This window comes from Podarcis pityusensis (genome assembly GCF_964106645.2).
Source record: "Podarcis pityusensis genome assembly, chromosome: 9".
Classification (NCBI taxonomy): Eukaryota; Metazoa; Chordata; class Lepidosauria; order Squamata; family Lacertidae; genus Podarcis; species Podarcis pityusensis.
In genome coordinates, this window is record NC_138034.1 from 54,924,019 (window position 1) to 54,944,426 (window position 20,408).

General features: G+C 42.6%; 1 protein-coding gene across 2 annotated transcripts in view; it reads right to left on the reverse strand.

The window, feature by feature from the left end:
* The window catches only part of ARHGEF38 (Rho guanine nucleotide exchange factor 38), a 57,353-nt gene that overhangs the window by 23,235 nt on the left and 13,710 nt on the right, over nucleotides 1-20,408 (reverse strand). For both annotated transcript variants that reach the window (XM_081020291.1, XM_081020290.1), the window contains exons 3-5: nucleotides 13,565-13,688; nucleotides 7,481-7,628; nucleotides 5,706-5,723 (exon numbers count right to left, since the gene is read on the reverse strand). In XM_081020291.1, the coding sequence (XP_080876417.1) occupies nucleotides 5,706-5,723; nucleotides 7,481-7,628; nucleotides 13,565-13,688 (290 nt within the window). The remainder of the gene's footprint in view (nucleotides 1-5,705; nucleotides 5,724-7,480; nucleotides 7,629-13,564; nucleotides 13,689-20,408) is intronic.

Sequence of the window (20,408 nt, forward strand, 5' to 3'; positions counted from 1 at the left end):
TTCGCCCCATAGGACGCACACACATTTCCCCTTCATTTTTGAAGGGGAAAAAGTGCGTCCTATAGGGTGAAAAATACAGTACTCAGTATGACTTTCCCAAACAGACAACATCTTTAAGCGTACCTCTTTATTACATTTTTGCATCAAAGCCAGTAGCAGACAGGGGACAGAGGGCAAGGAGGGAGGCAATAGTGTCAAGATTAAATGCACCTTGTGTTATTAGAAAGTTGGCAACCCTAATATAGAAGCATCATCATGGTCAGCTTGTGTATTTGGCAACCCAGTAAGTCAATGCTTGCTTGCAGCATATATGCTTCTGATATATTCATTCTTTATTAGTACACAGTTGTACCTTGGAAGTCAAACAGAATCCGTTCCGGAAGTCCATTCAACTTCCAAAACGTTTGGAAACCAAAACGCAGCTTCTGATTGGCTTAAGGAAGCTCTTGCAGCCAATCAGAAGCCCCGCTAGATGTTCGGCTTCCCAAAATAGTTCGCCAACTGGAACAGTCACTTCCAGGTTTGCAGCGTTTGGGAGCCAAAACATTTGGGAACTAGGCTATTCCAAAACCAAGGTATGACTGTATAATATTTTTGAGGCATACATCAAAGCCTTTCATTCTGTCCTATCTTTTCATTTTAAACAGTTTCATTCTTTCCTTTCCTTCATCTAAAACATCTTAAAAGCAATTCCAGCAAAGATGCAAGCTGGGGAAGATTTAGGCTTGTTGGGAAAAGGTCTTCAGAAGGTGCTGGAAAAACAGCAGAGACAGCACATGTCTAATATTGAACAGGAGTGAATTCCAAAGGGTTGATGTCACAACACCAATGGCATGATTCCTACATTGTTTGGAATGGACCTCTTGATAAGATGGCATAGGGTGAGATGATCTTCAAAAAATAAAAATAAAATCCAGCATTAGCAACCTTACTCTTCCTTGCTTGATGCTGCACCAAATATAGAGTTCTGCTTCTGCAGCACAATTGATTTTAAAGCAGCAGCAGCAGCAGCAACTTGAAATTACTGTTGTTTTCCTCAGAAAACCCATACGAATGCAAATATTTAAAAGCAGCTTCAGGAATGGCGTGAGGTAGATTTCAAGCGTGCCTTTGCTTCCACAGTTAGTCTTTGGATGACTTCCCAAGTGATAAACAGCTCTCTGCTTGCATTTGTGCATGCCAAAATCTAGCAATATGTGTTGGAAAGATAGGAAGTTTGCGAAAAGATGTTTCCCTGGGGCATGAATTGCTACCCAGTCCAGCCCATCTAATTTGACCGAGTCAGATTACCCAGCGATAACTCTCCTTAGATTAGTTGTGTTTTTAACATGCATGTTTTTGCATTACACCGCAACCCTGGAGAGGGAAGGAAGGAGAGATAGAGAGGGAACACAGTCTCCCTGCATAAGTTAAAACAGACCTGTAGCATCTTGTGACATACATTGTGCAGAAAATTAAGCCAATAATTCATTTGTGATGCTTCTTCAGCCATACACCGTCTTCACGCGGATTTAGTAAAAAAAATCTAGCACCATAGGTAGCTACACTGATCTCATCGCAAATCGCTGCTACTCCTTTACACTCATATTAACGCAGCTGGCTTAATTCTGACAGAATCCACTTCCTCTGCAGATGGCAAGCAATGAAATGAAGTCATATGCTGAATAATAACATGTAGCTTCTCCCCTCCCCCCTTCAAAAAACCCTTGAAGTTGATGCAATTGTAAAATGGAATAACTTCATGTTCTGTCGCCCTGAGCAACTTGAAAGGAGGACAGGGGGCGCAAAATGGAATAATGATCACAGATATTCTTGATTCGTGAAAAACCCAGGTAATCAGGCCATCGTTTGAAATCCTCTTTTCCTAAAGCCCTATCTGCACCATACGCTAAAAGCACTTTTGTGCCACTTTAAACAGCGAAGCCTTCCTCCAAAAGAATCCTGTTTTAGAAACTGGTGAGCTCAAAGACAGTGACTGGAACTGATCTTGAGCATTGACTTGGGGCAGGGAAGCAACAAGGTTTTGAATTTGGTGGAATAAGCCTCTTTAGCTCTCCAATGCTAGAATGGGGATTCTTAGCAGAAGTCGGCAAACGATGGGTTAAACTCAACAGGATGAATCATTTTTTCAGAGGCTCAAGCAGGAGGTTGGGGAGAGAGCTGCTTGAAAGCCATTTTCCAAGCAGCAAAAAGGCTTTCAAATAGTGCTGTGCTGTGCTTTGAAGTCTCAACAACTGGTCCTTCAAGGCACAGCATCATCTGGTATTGTAAGTGGGTGGCCTGCCTAATAAAATGCCATTTTACAGTTTAGTATTGTTTTTATCTTGAATTACATCTTGGAAGCGCACCATGATCATTTCCTTGCTTTGTCCCTCTAAATATGATCCGGCCCTGCTGTAAGTATTTTGCGGGAATGAGCGGACTAAAGGACACAGGTGGCACTGTGGGTTAAACCACAGAGCCTAGGAATTGCCGATCAGCAGGTCAGCGGTTCGAATCCCCGCGACGGGGTGCGCTCGCGTTGCTCAGTCCCTGCTCCTGCCAACCTAGCAGTTCGAAAGCACGTCAAAGTGCAAGTAAATAGGTACAGCTCCGGCGAGAAGGTAAACGGCGTTTTCGTGCTCTGCTCTGGTTTGCCAGAAATGGCTTAGTCATGCTGGCCACATGACCCGGAAGCTGTACACTGGCTCCCTCGGCCAATAAAGCGAGATGAGCGCCGCAACCCCAGAGTCGGTCACGACTCAACCTAATGGTCAGGGGTCCCTTTACCTTTACCTTAAAGGAGTCTTGTTGATGTAATGCAGAGTTTCCCAAACTTGGGTCTCCAGCTCTTTTTGGACTACAACTCCCATCATCCCTAGTTAGCAGGACTAGTGGTCAAAAATGATGGGAAACCCCTGTTCTAATGCAACAAATCTAGTTGTTGTTGTTGGTTTTAATTTTGACTTTCTGCAGTTTGGAAAGTGACTGAAATATGTGAGATAAACAAATCATTAATGGGAAAATGTATAAACACTCTGCAAGCAAATCAGGAGGAATTTAGGAGGAACGCTCATTGTCATACAATCACTCCATAAAAAATTTGAAATGAATGCTCAATAAAGACTGGGCATAATCTAACCACTACATAAGCTTTACACAAACAAATCATGATGAATGATGAATAATTGGTTTATCTATACAGCAGTGTGCATTCTCAGATGTTGTTGGACTACAAATCCCATCATCCTCAGCCATGCTAGCCCTTGGTTTCGGATGATGGACGTTGTAGTCCATCAACACTGGGGACCTGATGTTGAAGAACACTAATCTAGAGGGACTCTTAGTCTCTGCTTGGGGATGTTTCCTCTATTCTATATATGAAGGGCATTTTGTAAATTTAAAAAAAAACTAAGGCAGGAGCAACATTCAGTCGTGAATCTCCTTACCTATAGCGTCCTGCTTCTCATTCCAAATAGGCTACCAATATTTTAAACTTTTCACAACTGGGGAAGTTGCTCCCTTGTTAAGTGAGAAGTGATGAACCAATATGTTCCAAGCTGCAAATAGTTTTAGAGGAGTCCAGCAAATGGGACAGCACAGTGACTTTCTCTTCATAGAGAAGTTATCTGGTATATTATCCCAGTTTAGGGAACAACACTAGCTGTGATCTCGCACTACAGCACACTTAGCCTAAAGGTTAAATCAGCTCTGCATTGAACTCAGCGACGGTTATATGGGCAGAGAAAGAACCAGGCAATTTAGCTTGACAGCTTGGGGGAGCTGCTACCACGCAAGAAAGTACAATATTTCTCCCTGCTTAAACTGAGCGGCAAACATCTATCCTCAGAAGAATTCTGATTTCATCGTGGCCGCATATTATTTCTGTGTGCGACTGTCAAAAAATTATTCACAGATCTCACAGAGGTATTTATTCTGCTATAATCGCCAATCTGCTGCCTTTGCTGTGAGTTATGGGGCTTGGCACAGAGGCAAGAGAAAGGGTTACTGTGAAGCTGAAATGTCTTGGAGGCAGGTGTTTCCAGGGCAGGAATCCACAAGCTAAAATGCTCATTAGGGTTTCCAAGAACAGGGACTGTTATTGTGCCTGGATTGTGAAAGCCAGAAGGTTTCATGGGTCCCCCTTATTCAGCCACCACAGGGTCATCCATAAACTGGCCTCTGAAAGGTAATTGCTGATGAATTATTGACCAATTTACATCCCATGTGCAACTCACAGTTTATGGCATCTGTTTTTGAAGGTGATAACTGCACATTAATTTGTGGAAGTGCGGCACAAGCAATTTGTGGCAAGTCTGTGCTCTTCTTACACACACACACACACACACATACACAGGCTTTCCTCTTTCTTTTATATGGCTTGTCTTTTGTTTAAAGCTCCACAATCTTCACTCAGAATCTCTTGATCTTTATCTGGAGAGGAAACTTTAATTTCTGCCTCATCCCATCCAAGAGGAATCTATTGGATGGACCCATTCATGCAACACAGACATTTAGTTTCCTGTAGATCCCCAGAAAACTCATCCACTTGGTGCATGGGAAGGGGTTATTTTCAGTCCGATGCAAAAAAAGTGGGCAGGACAACAGGTGTGACACATACCTCCATACAGTGGCCAATGAAAAGTAGCAAGAAAGAGGCATTATCACAGTTCAAGGCACTTGAGGTGTGCATGTGGATAGGACCAGAATACATCCATAATAGAGGTTTTTAATAGAGGATGAATTGAATTGGGGGGCTGGGGGTTGGATGAGAGGCGGAGAGAAGAGCTAATTTGTCAGTGGCTAGGGGGCGCAATCTGGACGGTTCTGCCAGGAGCGCAATATCACCTCTGATTTTGGAACCCCTGGCCTCAAGTTCCCAACCTCTGGCCCAGCGTATTCTTTCCACGAATCAGTCAGATATTAATCTGGCACCATAACATATTTCCCCCCCTGAGATGACAGCCTGATGAAGACTGCACAAAAGCCATTTCCATTGCTTTAAATTCAGCTAAAAATAACCCCGTCAACTGCCCCCTTGCTCCTTTGCATCTTGCTCAATGGCTCAAATAGCAGAGCTAAGAGGAAGAGAACAGTAGTCTCTGCTTTCGTAGAATTCCAGCTGGAAAACTGGAATTTCAGGGGGAAATGACTGAGACACGTGAAGCAGCAAAGCCACAGCTCAAGTCCTCTTGTCCCAAGGGTCTTCAGCAGAAGAATATCGTGCCCCTCCCAACCAGTGGTTTGTGGAACTGCAGATTTATTTATGTATTTGAATTTTTATTCTCTGCAGTTTCATAAAATATATCAGAGTGGTTTACAGCATAAAATACAATAAAATCCACCTATAAATATCTCCTTTTTTAAAAAACCAGTCAAATTATTTTGAAGGTAATTCTTGCTTTTATGCTTTGTTCTGATCACTACTTAGGCTCACCTTCATTTTGAAGGGGGAAAGTGGGATGTAATTTATGAATGAATGAATGAATGAATGAATCATACCAATTTCCCAAACATGTTGCAAGTGCTGTTGGATTCCCACTCACATTAGCCCCAGTCAGCATCTCCAGATGTGTACCTCAACAAAATCTGAAGGACCATAGGTTCCTCACCCCTGCTGTCCCTCACCCACCCCCCTTCAGATATTTTGAACTACAGCTCCCATCAGCCCTGGCTAGCAAGGTAAAAATGTAATAATAATAACAAAAAAGAAATATGGTACATACCCTTCTTCATATATCTTTCTGCCGAGAGAGAGAGAGAGAAACAGAGGGATCTGTTAACAGTCTGATCCTCATTATATTGAATTAAATGGCCAAGTCCACACGTAATGCTAAAACATTGTCTTTACAAGGATACAGTGCAGTAAGCCTTGATTCCTGAGCTCCCCCTTCCAGCTCAAAGAGGAGACTGAAAGCTTTCATTTCTTTTATAGATTAATCATAGTTTAGGGTAACATCCATACCCTAAACTGTGGTTAATGTTAACTATGGATTTTTTTTAACAAGACAGATTCTTAAACCATACTTTAAAAAGCTAAACTGATTCAACCAATCATAGTTAACATTAAACACAGTTAGAGTTCAGGTGACATGGCGAACGGTATAAGCTAAAATTAAAAGCTTTCAAACTCTTCCTTGTAGCCATGCAGCAGGAGGAGGGAGACGCAAGCGAACCAGATGCTTGCCTAGGCCTATTTTTGCAACACTAAACTATGGCTAGCTGATATGTCCAAACCACACCAGTGGGAGTTACTGCTGAGTAGACAAGTTTAGGATTTGGGAGCAAACAGTATTAACTTCAAGGAATACTTAAATCAACTGCATTATTGGACTTCAATCACTACCAAAATAATAAGGCAACCTGCTAATAAGGCTTTTTTGTTTTTTTACATATGTCCTAAATTAATCTTAAAAAGCAGAGACATCACCTTGCCAACAAATGTCTGTATAGTTAAAGCCATGGTTTTCCCAGTAGTGATGTATGGAAGTGAGAGCAGGACCATAAAGAAGGCTGATCGCCGAAGAATTGATGCTTTTGAATTATGGTGCTGGAGGAGACTCTTGAGAGTCCCATGGACTGCAAGAAGATCAAACCTATCCATTCTTAAGGAAATCAGCCCTGAGTGCTCACTGGAAGGGCAGATCCTGAAGCTGAGGCTCCAATACTTTGGCCACCTCATGAGAAGAGAAGACTCCCTGGAAAAGACCCTGATGTTGGGAAAGATGGAGGGCACAAGGAGAAGAGGACGACAGAGGACGAGATGGTTGGACAGTGTTCTCGAAGCTACCAGCATGAGTTTGACCAAACTGCGAGAGGCAGTGGAAGACAGGAGTGCCTGGCGTGCTCTGGTCCATGGGGTCACGAAGAGTCAGATACGACTAAACAACAACAACAAATTAATCTTCCCCAATCTGGTGCAGCTCTGATGTTTTGGACTGCCTGGTCAGGTATTACGGGAGTTGTAGTCTAAAGCATCTGGGAAGGCTTTTCTAGATTCTCTGGGGTTATACACAGAAGCCAAAAAGTTCCAATAAATCTGATCCTACAGCTTCCTGAAAAAGCAGTTTGTAACGGGAAGGGCCATAATGAAAAGGCTTGCGGGGGGGGGGGGCAGCAAAGACAAGCCCCAATATACTTATGCACAATTTTACAAAATGAGGGTTAAGGATTTTATTATGGTGATAATTTAATTTAGACACAGATGTGCTCAGTGCATTAAAAGGATGGAAGGCTTCAGTTTAAGATGGTGCTTCCCTGAAGCAACCTATTTTTTTAAAAAAAGCCTGATTTGGTGGCATCTTGGATATTCTTTCCATTTGGGATCCCTCTAATAACAGTGAAATATATTCATATTTCCAGGAAAGGAGCATAAGTGTATGTTCCTAGTAAATGCCATAAAAGTAAATGCCAAAAAAGATATTTTGTTTTATATCCATTTAAGCTCTCCCATGACAAGCAGTGAGCAAGAGATGGAAACAACCATTTGAAAAGTTCTTACTTTAAGGACAGTAGGCAGTCACGTATATGCTGCTTCAGTTCTTCATCTTTTTCGTAGGATTCCAGCAGGACGTGTGCATCATCGTGCTGGTAACAGTAGATTTTATATGTGTCTTCTAGTAGGTCTTTCATCTGCAAAAACACTTGCCCTGTTAAAGTGCAAACAAAAAAGCCAAGAAGATGAAAAAAAGCACAACATCAGACAATTTAAGGTCTGCTTCAAATATGTGAACCTGCCATGCCTTGATGGAAGACTGCTCTCTGTCCCATATACTCACGAGATCTTATATTCCAGTACAAGAGACAGGGACTTCTTGGTGATGTCACCAAGAATGTTGCATATGAATACCTTCCTGGGTAAGTTCTGCTGGTTTTCTCTTTTTTGCTCTGTTATCTAAACATTTTAAAACCCAAAGCAGCTTCCGATGTGCATTTTAACTCTTCTAATGTTATCTGCTATATGCTGGGACCTGTAGGATGGACCAGTGGTCTGACCCAACATTCTTACGTTGCTAAGAATGGTGGAAGTTGTAGTGTCTCTCTCTCTCTCTCTCTCTCTCTCTCTCTCTCTCTCTCTGTGTGTGTATACATGCACTGATGATAGTCATTGTTTGGATGGGGGGCTTTTATCTACTTCTGCAGTCACACAATCAATCAATCAGTAGCTGAACTGAGTTCCACAAAGTCACAAAAACAAGTCACGAAAACAAAGTCACAAGCCACAGTCACAAGTCAGTCCCATAAAATGAAGAACAAGTCACAGTCAAAAAAATGAAAAAGCCACACAAACAAAAACACAAAAAAATAGCAAAAACAAAAGCTCCTTTGTGTTGTGTGGATGCTCAGGACTCAATATCCAATAGACTCAACAGGAAGCCTGTGATTAGCAGAGGAGGACTCAATTTACAAATGGAACACACTCAACAGGAAGTGGAACATGTTCTGCATCCAAGGCAAAGTTCACAAACTGGAACACCTACTTCCGGGTTTGAAGCATTCCATTTCCAAGTTGTTCATAAACTAAGCTGTTCTAAAACCAAGGTACCACTGTATTTTGTTTCCCACAGTGGCCAATCAGTTGCCCACGGGAAGCCCAAAAGCAGGGCGTGAGGGCAATAGCCCCAAAATGGCATTCAGAGATATCCTGTCCCCGATTCTGGAGGTAGCAAATGCAGCCATCACGACTAGCAGCCCTTGGCTATATTTGCGCTCAAAAATGTTTGTTTTATTTTTATTGTCTTTGTTTAAGACATTAATATCCTGCTTAATCATTATCAATTCTAAGCTCTAAAAGCAAAAACAAAAGGAAACCACACAGAAAATAAAGCAATAAAAACTCATCATAAAACTGAAGTCTACCTTAAAATGCCTGCTGGAACAAATGAAGTATTGGTCATGCATCTGAGGTTCAGCAAGTATGGCGCCTGTCAAATTTCAGCTGGCAGGGAGTTCCACAGGCTTGAGTCGGCCTGCGCCAAATGCACAGCTTCTAGTATTTATGAGCCATACAGCTCGGCCATTGGGGGAACCACCAACCAACACTTAAAGATTTATATCTCTTCCCTTCCCCACAACAACCAAACATTTGGAAACTTTTCATACTGCATTTCCATCTTTTCGTATTACAGGGAAGTACAAAAGAGGAAGCGTAAGGGAATCGTGCTTCCTTTTTGCACTGCTGAGATAATGTGTGCTTTTTATCCTGCCCTTCAACACCTGACACACAGAACACACCTGCTGAACTTCTGCATGCAAGACTGCTCTTAAAGTCATAGAAGCAAGATGGAAGAAAGGAAGGAAAGAAGAAAGGGGGAGAACAAGGCAGCCCTGTTCTTCGGCTGTAAGAGAAAAGAGCAAACAGAATGAAACTATTTCCCATTTAAGTATATGACATAATTAAGAGTAAAAGTAAGGTGAGGTAAAGGTAAAGGACCCCTGGTTGGTTAAGCCCAGTAAAAGGTGACTATAGGGTGCGGCGCTCATCTCACATTTCAGGCCGAGGGAGCCGACGTTTGTCCACAGACAGCTTTCCAGGTCACAAGGCCAGCAGGACTAAACCGCTTCTGGCAGAACGGAACACCGTGACAGAAGCCAGAGCGCACGGAAATGAAGTTTACTTTCCCGCCGCAGCGGTACCTTCTTATCTACTTGCACTGGTGTGCTTTCAAACTGCTAGGTTGGCAGGAGCTGGGACAGAGCAACGGGAGCTCACTCCGTCGTGGGGATTCGAACCACCAACCTTCTAATCAGCAAGCCCAAGAGGCTCAATGGCATGGACCACAGCCCCACCCTTATCCTATTAAGAGTAAGGCCCATTAGATATATAATGCAGGTGCCAGCTGGTTTCTACAGTGGGTATGAAATTGTTATAACTGTTTTTTTTATATCCAAATGTTTATATCTTATTATGAATTAAATTGTTGCATGCATGTTTCATTGTGGACGTTCTTGTTGTCCTTATTCTTTATTGTGGAAACATCTCAAGATCTGTCATAGAAAGTGATTCATAAATGAGAGAGAGAGAGAGAGAGAGAGAGAGAAGAGAGAGAGAGAGAGATGCTGAACTATAACAGAACAAAACACGGCCTCATCTGGTATGTCAGCTGCTTAAAGGCTTGCAAATAACATTACTTTCGTCTAAGAAGGAGTGCATCCCTATTGTACATTTCTTTAGGCTTCTGGCTAATTCCAGCCATCCTCTGACTTTCTTTTGTGCCTAATGACTGCGATGAATGGCAGATACCAGGGAGGGAGGAGGGGGTGAATTCAACCGACAAGAGGTTAAATGTGCAGCTTTCATTAAAGACAGTGTGCATCCACAATCTGGCTAAATGGGGCCATGTCCTTTATATTTCAGATATACAAAGAGAGAGCTCTCTACCACTCACATCATTTGCTTTCCTCTTTTAAGCAACAACAACATACCAGGCTCACCTAGTCAGATCACGCTTGGATGTTGGAGAAACCTGAAGGTTGCTTCAAACAGCAATTCTTTAAAGCGCCTCCAGACTGTATGTATTTTGGAGGAGGGATTCAAGAACGTTAGGTTTGTGCATTTATTTATTTTATTGACTGCCTTTGTGCCTCACCTTTCCAGCCTAGTCTACGTCACAGGGCTGTTGTGAGGATAAAATGAGGGAGGGGGAGCTCATTTGAAGTGGATTAAGGGGCTCTTTTGCTCTAGTGAAACAAATCTACTTAACAAAACACACAGAGAGAAAAACTTTTCATGGTTTGGAAAGTGATGGGGAAATAAACTGAAAAGTATGGGATGAAGATTCCTTCATGGGTTAATGGGAAAAGGTGTAAACACCCTGCAACAAATCAGGGTGACTGCAGGATGAGTGTTCATAAACAAACTAAACTGGACAGTTAGGTCCAGTCGAATTTGACAATGGGGTGCAGCTCTCATCTCCACTTTCAGGCCAAGGGAGCCGGCGTTTGTCCACAGGCAGCTTTCCAGGTTATGTGGCCAGCATGACTAAACCACTTCTGGCGCAACAGGCCGCCGTGACAGAAACCAGAGCACACGAAAGCGCCGTTTACCTTCCCACCACAGTGGTACCTATTTATCTACTTGCACTGGCGTGCTTTCAAACTGCTAGGTTGGCAGGAGCTGGGACACAGCAACGGGAGCTCACCCCATTGTGTGGATTCGAACCACCAACCTTACAATCGGCAAGCTCAAGAGGCTCAGTGGTTTAGACCACAGCGCCACCCACATCCCTAAACATACGGGTAGGAATGCTCAGTAAAGACTGGACATCATCTAATCACCATTTAAGCTTTGCGCAAGGAATATCAAAATGAATGTTCAATACACAGGTCATCTGTAGGAGCATTTACTGTCTAATGGCATATTGCTGGGCATGGATTTCCCCTCCATTGCTGTCCAAACTACAGTTAACCCCAGCCAGACTGATCAATGGTCTGGGATAATGGGAGTTGTAGTCCAGCAACATCTGGATGACCTCAAGGTTCCCCATTCCTGCAGCAGGGGAAAGAATGCAAGATTTAACAATCCTGCATTAAAAACAACAGCACCTCCTTGCCCTTGGAAAGTTAACCTGCTTCTAGCTAACTCACTGCCATGCTGGTTTCCTATGTACAAGAAACTTTTAAACATGGGGAATTCCCCACTTGCATTCTGGAGTTAAACCAGGATGGATGGCTGTAGCAATTGTGGGAGAGAAATGAGCACTCCTCCCTGCCCTCCAAATCTCCACTTAGCACAACCCACACTGGGAGGTGGAGGGGGGTGGACAGCTGGAAAGGGAAAGGCCCTCATTTCTCCCCTCTTCATAGCCACTTTCCCGGAAAAAACTTCCAAGGTAGGGTATTCAACTTGATGAAACTACACAAATAAAAAAAGAGGGGTGTAGGAAGCATTTGAAAATAAGCAAAAAAAAAAAAAAAAATTTAGGTAGCCAGCATGTTCTGTTAAGACAAAAACAATCTAAAAGTAATATCTTTCTTAGGAACCACTTCAAAGATCACTTCAAAGAAGTTAACAGACTTTCAAGTCCATCGAAACTCTGAATCAGGCTGGAGGTTAAGCTGAAAAAACAAAAGGGGGAGCAAGGAGGAGAGAAAGCAGTTGTTGGGCAAGGTGAAAATGACCTGGTCTTTAAATAGAAGGCAGGTGGATGGCAGGGAGATGTTACTCATTAACCTTAGGGTGCCCTTGGTATAAATCAGGGGTGGAGGACCTTTCTCAGCCCAAGGGCTGCTTTCCCTTCTAGGGAACCTTGCACCAGTTGGAAGACTTGGCTGGAAGCAACTGGAATTTATTCACACATCCCCCTAACCTCCATCTCTAGGCAAGAAGCAAGCATGTCTGAGTTCAAAGACACAGTCAAGGCAAAAGCAGTCAAGGAGGGTGCAAAGTAGGGCAAGAGAGGGGTCTGGATGGGGAAGGGGAGCAGCCTAGGGTGAGGAAGGGAGGCCTGGAGGGAGGGATGCAGTCAGCGCCCAAGCAGAAGGTTCCCCATCCATGCTGAAAACAGAAGACTAAGTAAGGCACAGCTGCTTCGGATCCATTTGACTCTAGCACTATTTGGACACATGTGGGTTAAAAACTTGCATTATATCAGGTGGGGAGAACCTGTAGCCTTCCAAGTGTTGTTGGACCACAGGTCTCATCATCCCTGATCACTGGCTAAATGGCCTCGGTCCAGTATACCTGAAGGAGCATCTCCACCCCCATCATTTAGCCCGGAAACTGAGGTCCAGCGCCCAGGGCCTTCTGGCAGTTCCCTCACTGAGAGAAGTGAAGCTACAAGGAACCAAGCAGAGGACCTTCTTGGTAGTGGTGATCCCCCTGTGGAACGTCCTGCCTTCAGATATCAAGGAGAGAAAAAACTGCACAACTTTTAGAAGACATCTGAAGGCAGCCCTGTTTGGGGAAGATTTTAATGTTTGATGTTTCGTCGTGTTTATAATATTCTGTTGTGGTTTTCCCAGCCAGATGGGCGGAGTATACATTTAGTATTTCTTCTTCATCATCATCATCATTAACATGAGAGATGGCACCTAACAACATCTAGAGCAAAGCTTTCCAAACCGTGTGTCACGACATGCAAATGTGTTACCTGCAGTGTGTACGTGTGTTGTGCGAACGCTTCCTGCTCTCCTCCCAGGGCTGGAAAGGGGTTAGTTTAACCTCTGGTTTGCTAGCAAAACCGAATTACTGAGTCACAAAATGATGCATGTCTAAAAAGCATGTCACCAACATGAAAAGTTTGGAAAGCTCTGACCTACAGACTTGCAGGTTCCCCATCTCTGCTTTATATGTTGTCAGTAAAGAGACATCCCAGTTAAGAGAGGACCAACGAATGTCGTCTTTTATTCCCCATGTCTTTAGCATGTAGGATCGTTACTTTCCACGCCGCATGAATCCACAGCTGGCCTCATGATTATGGGCCTGCTTTTGCTGAACGCTAATTGTTTCTTTTTTTTATCCTCCAGTTATTTATTGAAAGAAATGGCAGCTTGGGAAAAAGCACGGGCTGGAGAAATGCGCGTTTTATTGCATTATCATTATTCTGTGCAGCTTCGAAGAGCTCACAGAAGACAGCAAACATACCGATTACTTGCTTGGCCGGCTCCACGTCCGCCGTTGCTTCTTCCAGTGATGACAGCAGCCTGGTTGAGATCTGATGGACGGATTCAATGTTGCTAAATAAGCCGTCCACATCGAGCCTAGCAATCTGGTGAAACACAAATGTTGGACAGCAACAGTCAGGGGGGGAAATAGTAAGGGGATGCTGTTTATTGCCGACCCTCCCCTGCTATGCCGTTTTTGCCATTAGATGCAGTTTCAGCAAAGCCTTCTTATTAATCCTCTCATGTGGAACAATGGCTTGCATGGGCAACATTGGTTGTTTTTCTTCAATTAATACATTTCGGGCTGACACAGTTCATTGATTAACTACACAGTTATTTGAGATATTCCTTTGGGGATGCCTTGCGAAAGGAAATATTGGAATATATGTTGGATCCAGAGCAGACCTACTGAAATCAATGATACTGAAGTCCATCATAGAATTGTAGAATTGGAAGGATCATCTAGTCCAACCCCCAGCAATACAGGAATCCTGCCCACAGCTGTTCCTGGGTGGGCTCGAACCACCAACCTTCTGGCTAATAGCCAGACATGTTAACCCATCACACCACAGGATATGGGATGATCATTGTTCAAATGTTTGCCAAAGACATAAAGATGGTAAAATCCAACTTGGTGACAACTGGGGAGGAGGAGGAGGAATTATACACTTGATTTATTCTATTGCTTAAAGGCAACCTCCCTTAAAAAGGTAAAGGTAAAGGACCCCTGAGAGTTAAGTCCAGTCGCGAACGACTCTGGGGTTGCGTCGCTCATCTCGCTTTACAGGCCGAGGGAGCTGGCATTTGTCCGCAGACAGTTTTTGCGGGTCATGTGGCCAGCATGACTAAGCCGCTTCTGGCGCAACGGAACACCAAAACCAGAGGAGCACACAGAAATGTTGTTTACCTTCCTGCCGGACCTGTACCTATTTATCTACTTGCACTTTTTGGCATGCTTTCGAACTGCTAGGTTGGCAGGAGCAGGGACCGAGCAACGGGAGCTCACCCCGTCACAGGGATTTGAACCGCCGACCTTCTGATCAGCAAGCCCAAGAGGCTCAGTGGTTTAGACCACAGTGCTACTCGCATCCCTAGAATCTCCCTTAGAAACACACAAAATAAAGCAATGGTGTAAGGGCAAAATTAAAGACATGTAATGAGAAAAATCACAAAAATCTATAAAGAGATTGCCAATGTGGTGCCCTCCAGCTGTTGTCGGACTCCAAGTCCCATCAGCCTCAGCAGCATGGTCAATGGTCAGGGATGATGGGAGCTGTAACATCTGGAGAGCATCCCACTTTGCTGGCCCTGCTGCAAGTTAAATCAGAAATCTAATGAAGCTAAACCTAAATAGGTACAAATTTGACAGGTGTTGGAATATTCAGGACAGAAAGCTCTTCTGCACACAGCACATGTTAAACTATGGAACTTGTTCCCACATGAGGCAGTGATGGCTGACAACCTAGATGGCTTTAAAAGAGGACTGGACAACCAAAAATAATTATTATTATTGAGATTTCGAGGAATAAAAGAGAATCACAATGAGAATATCAAAGAAGTAATAATAAAAGCCCTGGTTGGAAATTCAGGAAGAGGACATCTCTGTCTTCATGGACAGAAATATCCAAATCCATATGGCAGTATAAAAAACCAAGAATTAAACACAAACTTCTAATAGATAAAAAAACATAGAGGCGGACTAGCGCTACCTGACCTAAATTTATATTACGACGCTGTCTGTCTAAATTGGCTAAAAGAGGGGATTGTATTAAAGATGGTGAATTGTTAGATCTAGAAGGATTTAGTAATCGTTATAGTTGGCATGCGTATTTAGCTTATGAAAAAGGGAAAGTACACAGGGGATTTATGAATCATGTCATAAGGAAATCATTATATAAAACATGGACAAAATATAAGGATCTCCTAGAACAGAAAACACCATGGTGGGCATCACCTCTAGAAGCAATTACAATAAAAAAAGAAAAATATGGAATTAGAATGGGCCACATATAACGATCTGATTAAGGAAAAAGACAATAAATTGGTAATTAAAGATTATGAGGAAATTAAACAACACCTTACGGGTTGGATCCGATACCATCAATTGCATGAAGTCTTCAGGACAGATAAGAAAAATGGTTTCTCAAACGAACCTTCATTATTAGAAAAAGCGTTATTACAAAACAAAACCAAGGTTATTACAAAACAAAGCCAACAAAACCAATATCAAAAATGTATGATACATTATTGGAGTGGGAGATCAAAGACGAACAGGTCAAGGAGGTAATGATCAAGTGGGCTTTAGATATTGGGAAAACCATTAACTTAACAGCATGGGAAGAACTATGGAGTAAGAACTAGCAATTTACAGCCTGTGAAGTATTGAGGGGAACCTAATCAAGATGTTTTATAGATGGTACTTAACACCTACCATAATAGCTAAAATGTTTAAGACAAAAACAAATCTGTGCTGGAGGTGTGGAAAAACAGAGGGGACACTTATACATGTTTGGTGGAGCTGTGAAAAAAATCAAAAGCTTCTGGAACACAGTATATGACGAGCTTAAAAAAAATGTTTAAGTATAACTTTATGAAAAATACAGAAGCTTTTCTACTAGGGATAACGGACACGGGTATAGCAAGAGAAGATCAGAAAATATTCCTCTATGCAACAGGAGCGGCAAGGATCCTAATTGCTAAAAACTGGAAAAAAGAAACTGTGCCAACAAAAAAAGGAATGACAAGACAAACTGTTAAGAGTATATTGAACTGGCTAGAGATCACACTAGACAAGAGTTTCAAAAAGCATGGGGGAAATGCAGAGAACACTTCACAAAACAGTGCCCTAAAATACATACCTGGACTTGTTTCGATTAATGTCTGCAGGAGACTTTGTGGATATTTAACTTATAATTAGACTTCAAAATTATTCATGAAGGAAACAGTTTATAAGAAGTAAATAAGGAGGCCAGATACAGGATAAAGGCAGTCTTTTATTTGGTTGTTTGTATTGTTGTATGTTATGCTCACTGTACGTCATGTTCACATTTAATGAGGGTGGATTTGTGTACTGGGGGGTGGGGGGTTGTGTTATGTTGTAAAAAAAATGCCAATAAAAATTTAAAATAAATAAAAGAGAACTGGACAAATTCATGGCAGAAGAGAGGAGCTATTGATGGCTGCCATCCATGATGGCCATTCTCTGCCTCTATGGCTGGAGGCAGCAAAACTTCTGAATACCAGTTGCTAGAAACCACAGGAGCATGGCGTGTGCATTGTGCTGAAATCCTGCTTGTAGGTTTCTCACAGGCCTCTGGTGGGCCCCTGTAAGACCAGGCCTGATCCAGCATGCTTCTCTTACGCTCTCAGCTGCTGCCCATCAAAAACAGTTCCTTTGGAATCATTCAAAAACAAGAATCCAGCTCTCCTTTGCCCACATCTGTTTTTGCCTTTTAAGATGAAGGCAGAATGACTCAGCCTGCAAAAATCATGGAACATACAGCAAGGAGCAACGCATGACGCGAACAATAGTGTTGATTTTGGCAGATAGGTGAGCACCTTCAAACATGCCTGCCCATTAGTATTCATTAGTAACAGAACTGTGTATTTACCCAGCCGCTTTCAGAATACAGCCCTAAAGAATCAAATTGCACGTTGTAGTAATGGGAACAATCATATACCGCAGTAATTGCCAGTGGGAGTAATGTTTGATTACAGAGCCCAGTAACATTTTCAGTGCATAAGAAACTTCAAAGCAGTCTCAGCTAAATTCTGTTCTTCATTCAAGAATAACAGATTTCCTGAGATTTGTCCTGAGAAGAATAAGTTGGTAGCCACTTTATTAAAAAGAAATGAACAGAGGGTACAGCTGTCAAATTGTAGGTTTGGCCGTAGTCCCTCTAACAGCACAATCCCATGCAGTGTGTAGGAAGTTAATTCAGAAATAAATACCACAGAATTCAATGGGTCTTACTCCCATTGGGATGTCAGTTACAATGTTATGATTATTTTAAAGCCACCCACGGGAATTCCATAGTTTAACTAAGGGCTGGATGAAGAAGGACTTTCTTTTACGTGTTCTGTTGGGTGCACAAGATCTCTTAATTTCAGTTAAGGGCCAACATGTTACTTCTGCACTGACCCAGAGACAGAAAGAAAAGTCAGCATGTTGGGTGTCGGCGTTTTAAATAGAGCTTTCTCTGATCAGCAAAAATATGTTTCAAAGTTATACTGGACCGACACCCCCTCCCCAAAAAAGTTGTGTCAAGGAAGAGGTATTCTTGTAACGTGACACAGTTGTGGATGCTCTGTGCCAAGGCTTCAGGGTGGGCTATGATATAAGAGTGCAATTGTGGTGCAGATCATTGACAAGTTGCAATTTGTCCATCTCTCCTGCTGTATTCCAGCAGGTGAAAACAGCTCCTGCCCGCAGAGCATGCTGGGATTCCCAACAGGGCTTTGCCTTGATAGCTCTGGGAAAACAACAGCATGTTGCCGTCTAAATGGTAGCTAGACAGCTTTGAAGCCCCTGCTGAACAACAGAACGGCGGAGTAAAATCTGCATGGAGAGATATAATTGTAGTAAGCACTTCCATTAGCTTCGCTGTCTAAACCACAGTCCCTTGGGACTTGTTCTGCTTCTCGGCAAAGTATTTTCCCACAGTTGCTGTCCACAGAGCCGTGGTGACTTTATCTGAACGGTACAGTGCTTTAGAAAGAATGTTGCTGAAGGATCGCATTGTCCGCAAAACTGGTAGGACCAGCTAGGGCTTGAAGAAGGAACTTGATGGTTGGTGGGCTTTCGGGGATCTGCTCAAGACTGCAGAGACATGGGGAAAGCATAACAGTGATAGTCCATTGCCTCCTCACGCCTCTGGCCTAGAAATGTTTGCAGGCTGGGCCTGGGATGGGGTCTGGGATAGAGCCAGTGTGGTGTAGTGGTTAAGAGCAGTAGTCCCCGCTCCTCCACCTGCAGCTGCTGGGTGACCTTGGGCTAGTCACACTTCTCTGAAGTCTCTCAGCCCCACTCACCTCACAGAGTGTTTGTTGTGGGGGAGGAAGGGAAAGGAGAATGTTAGCCCCTTTGAGACTCCTTCGCGTAGTGATAAAGTGGGGTATCAAATCCAAACTCCTCCTCCTCCTCCTCCTCCTCTTCTTCTAGTTTAGGTCTTCCTTGGCCTTCCCTTCAAGCCCAGAGGTGGGAGATCAGGACTCTTTCCACATCACATCCTCTCCTCAGCCCTTCACGAGCCCTGCTTCTTACTCTCCTTGAGTGCTCTTGCCTGGCAATGACGTGTCCTTGGACTCTGGGTCACGCCCCTTGCTTGCTTGGATTGATGGCAGAAAGGGGTCTGTCAGTGTGTATGTAGAAACTAACTAGCCTACTGTACAACCATATAATGTACATGTTCTTTTTTTTTTTTTTAAAGCAATTTATTAAGTTTTACAATAAAAATAAACATAATAAACAATGTAACATTGATCTTAACATATTTTCACATTTTCTTTAGACTTCCTCACATCTCCCGCTCCCATTTTCATCGTTATAACGTTTTGTCAGCAATTTATCATCTTATTTAAAATTCTTATATCCCTTATATTTCATTATCTTATAGTTCTCAAAAGGAGCTAAGTTTCACAATCTTACTTATTTTCTTAAAAACTTCTAAATTTAGTGGTGCTCAGTTATTTTGATCTAGCGTCTTGTTTAGCATTCACTCAAGTTACAATACTTTTGTAAATAGTTCTTAAATTTCTTCCAGTCCTCCTCAATCCTCTCTTCTCCCAGGTCACGGATTCTGCCGGTCATTTCAGCCAGTTCCATGTAGTCTATCAGTTGTATCTGCCATTCTTCCAGTGTGGGTAGATCTTGAGTTTTCCAATGTTTTGCGAGAAGTATCCTTGCTGCTGTTGTTGCATACATAAAAAATGTCTGGTCCTTCTTTGCCACCCCTTGGCCGACAATACCCAAAAGGAAGGCCTCTGGTTTCTTAGTGAAGGTATATTTAAATACCTTTTTCAGTTCATTATAAATCATTTCCCAGAACGCCTTCACTTTAGGGCAAGTCCACCAGAGGTGGAAGAACGTTCCCTCACACTCTTTGCATTTCCAACACTTATTATCAGACAGGTGGTAAATTTTGGCAAGTTTGACTGGGGTCATATACCATCTATAAATCATTTTCATTACATTTTCTTTCAGAGCGTTACATGCAGTAAATTTCAATCCATTGTTCCACAACCTCTCCCAGTCCTCAAACATGATATTATGCCCAATGTCCTGTGCCCACCTTATCATAGCCGATTTAACCGTTTCATCTTGTGTATTCCATTTCAACAGCAAGTTATACATCCTTGAAAGTACCTTAATCTTTGGTTCTAACAATTCTGTTTCTAATTTCGATTTCTCCACCTGGAACCCTAGTTTTTTATCATTTTTAAAAACTTCTTTAATCTGAGCGTAATGTAACCAATCTCGCACTTTGTCTTTCATTTTCTCCAAACTCTGCAATTTCCAATTGTCTCCATCCTTTTCTAGTATTTCCCAATATTTTGGCCATTTAGCCTCCATATTGGGTCTTTTTCGGGCCTTGGCTTCCAAAGGTGAAAGCCACCTTGGTGTCTTATTTTCCAGCAAGTCTTTATATTTTATCCAGACATTAAACAATGATTTTCTGACAATATGGTTCTTAAAGGCCTTATTTGCTTTAACCTTGTCATACCATAAATATGCATGCCATCCAAAAGCATTGTTAAACCCTTCCAGATCTAGCACATCAGTGTCCTCAAGAAGTAGCCAGTCTTTTAGCCAGCAGAACGCTGCG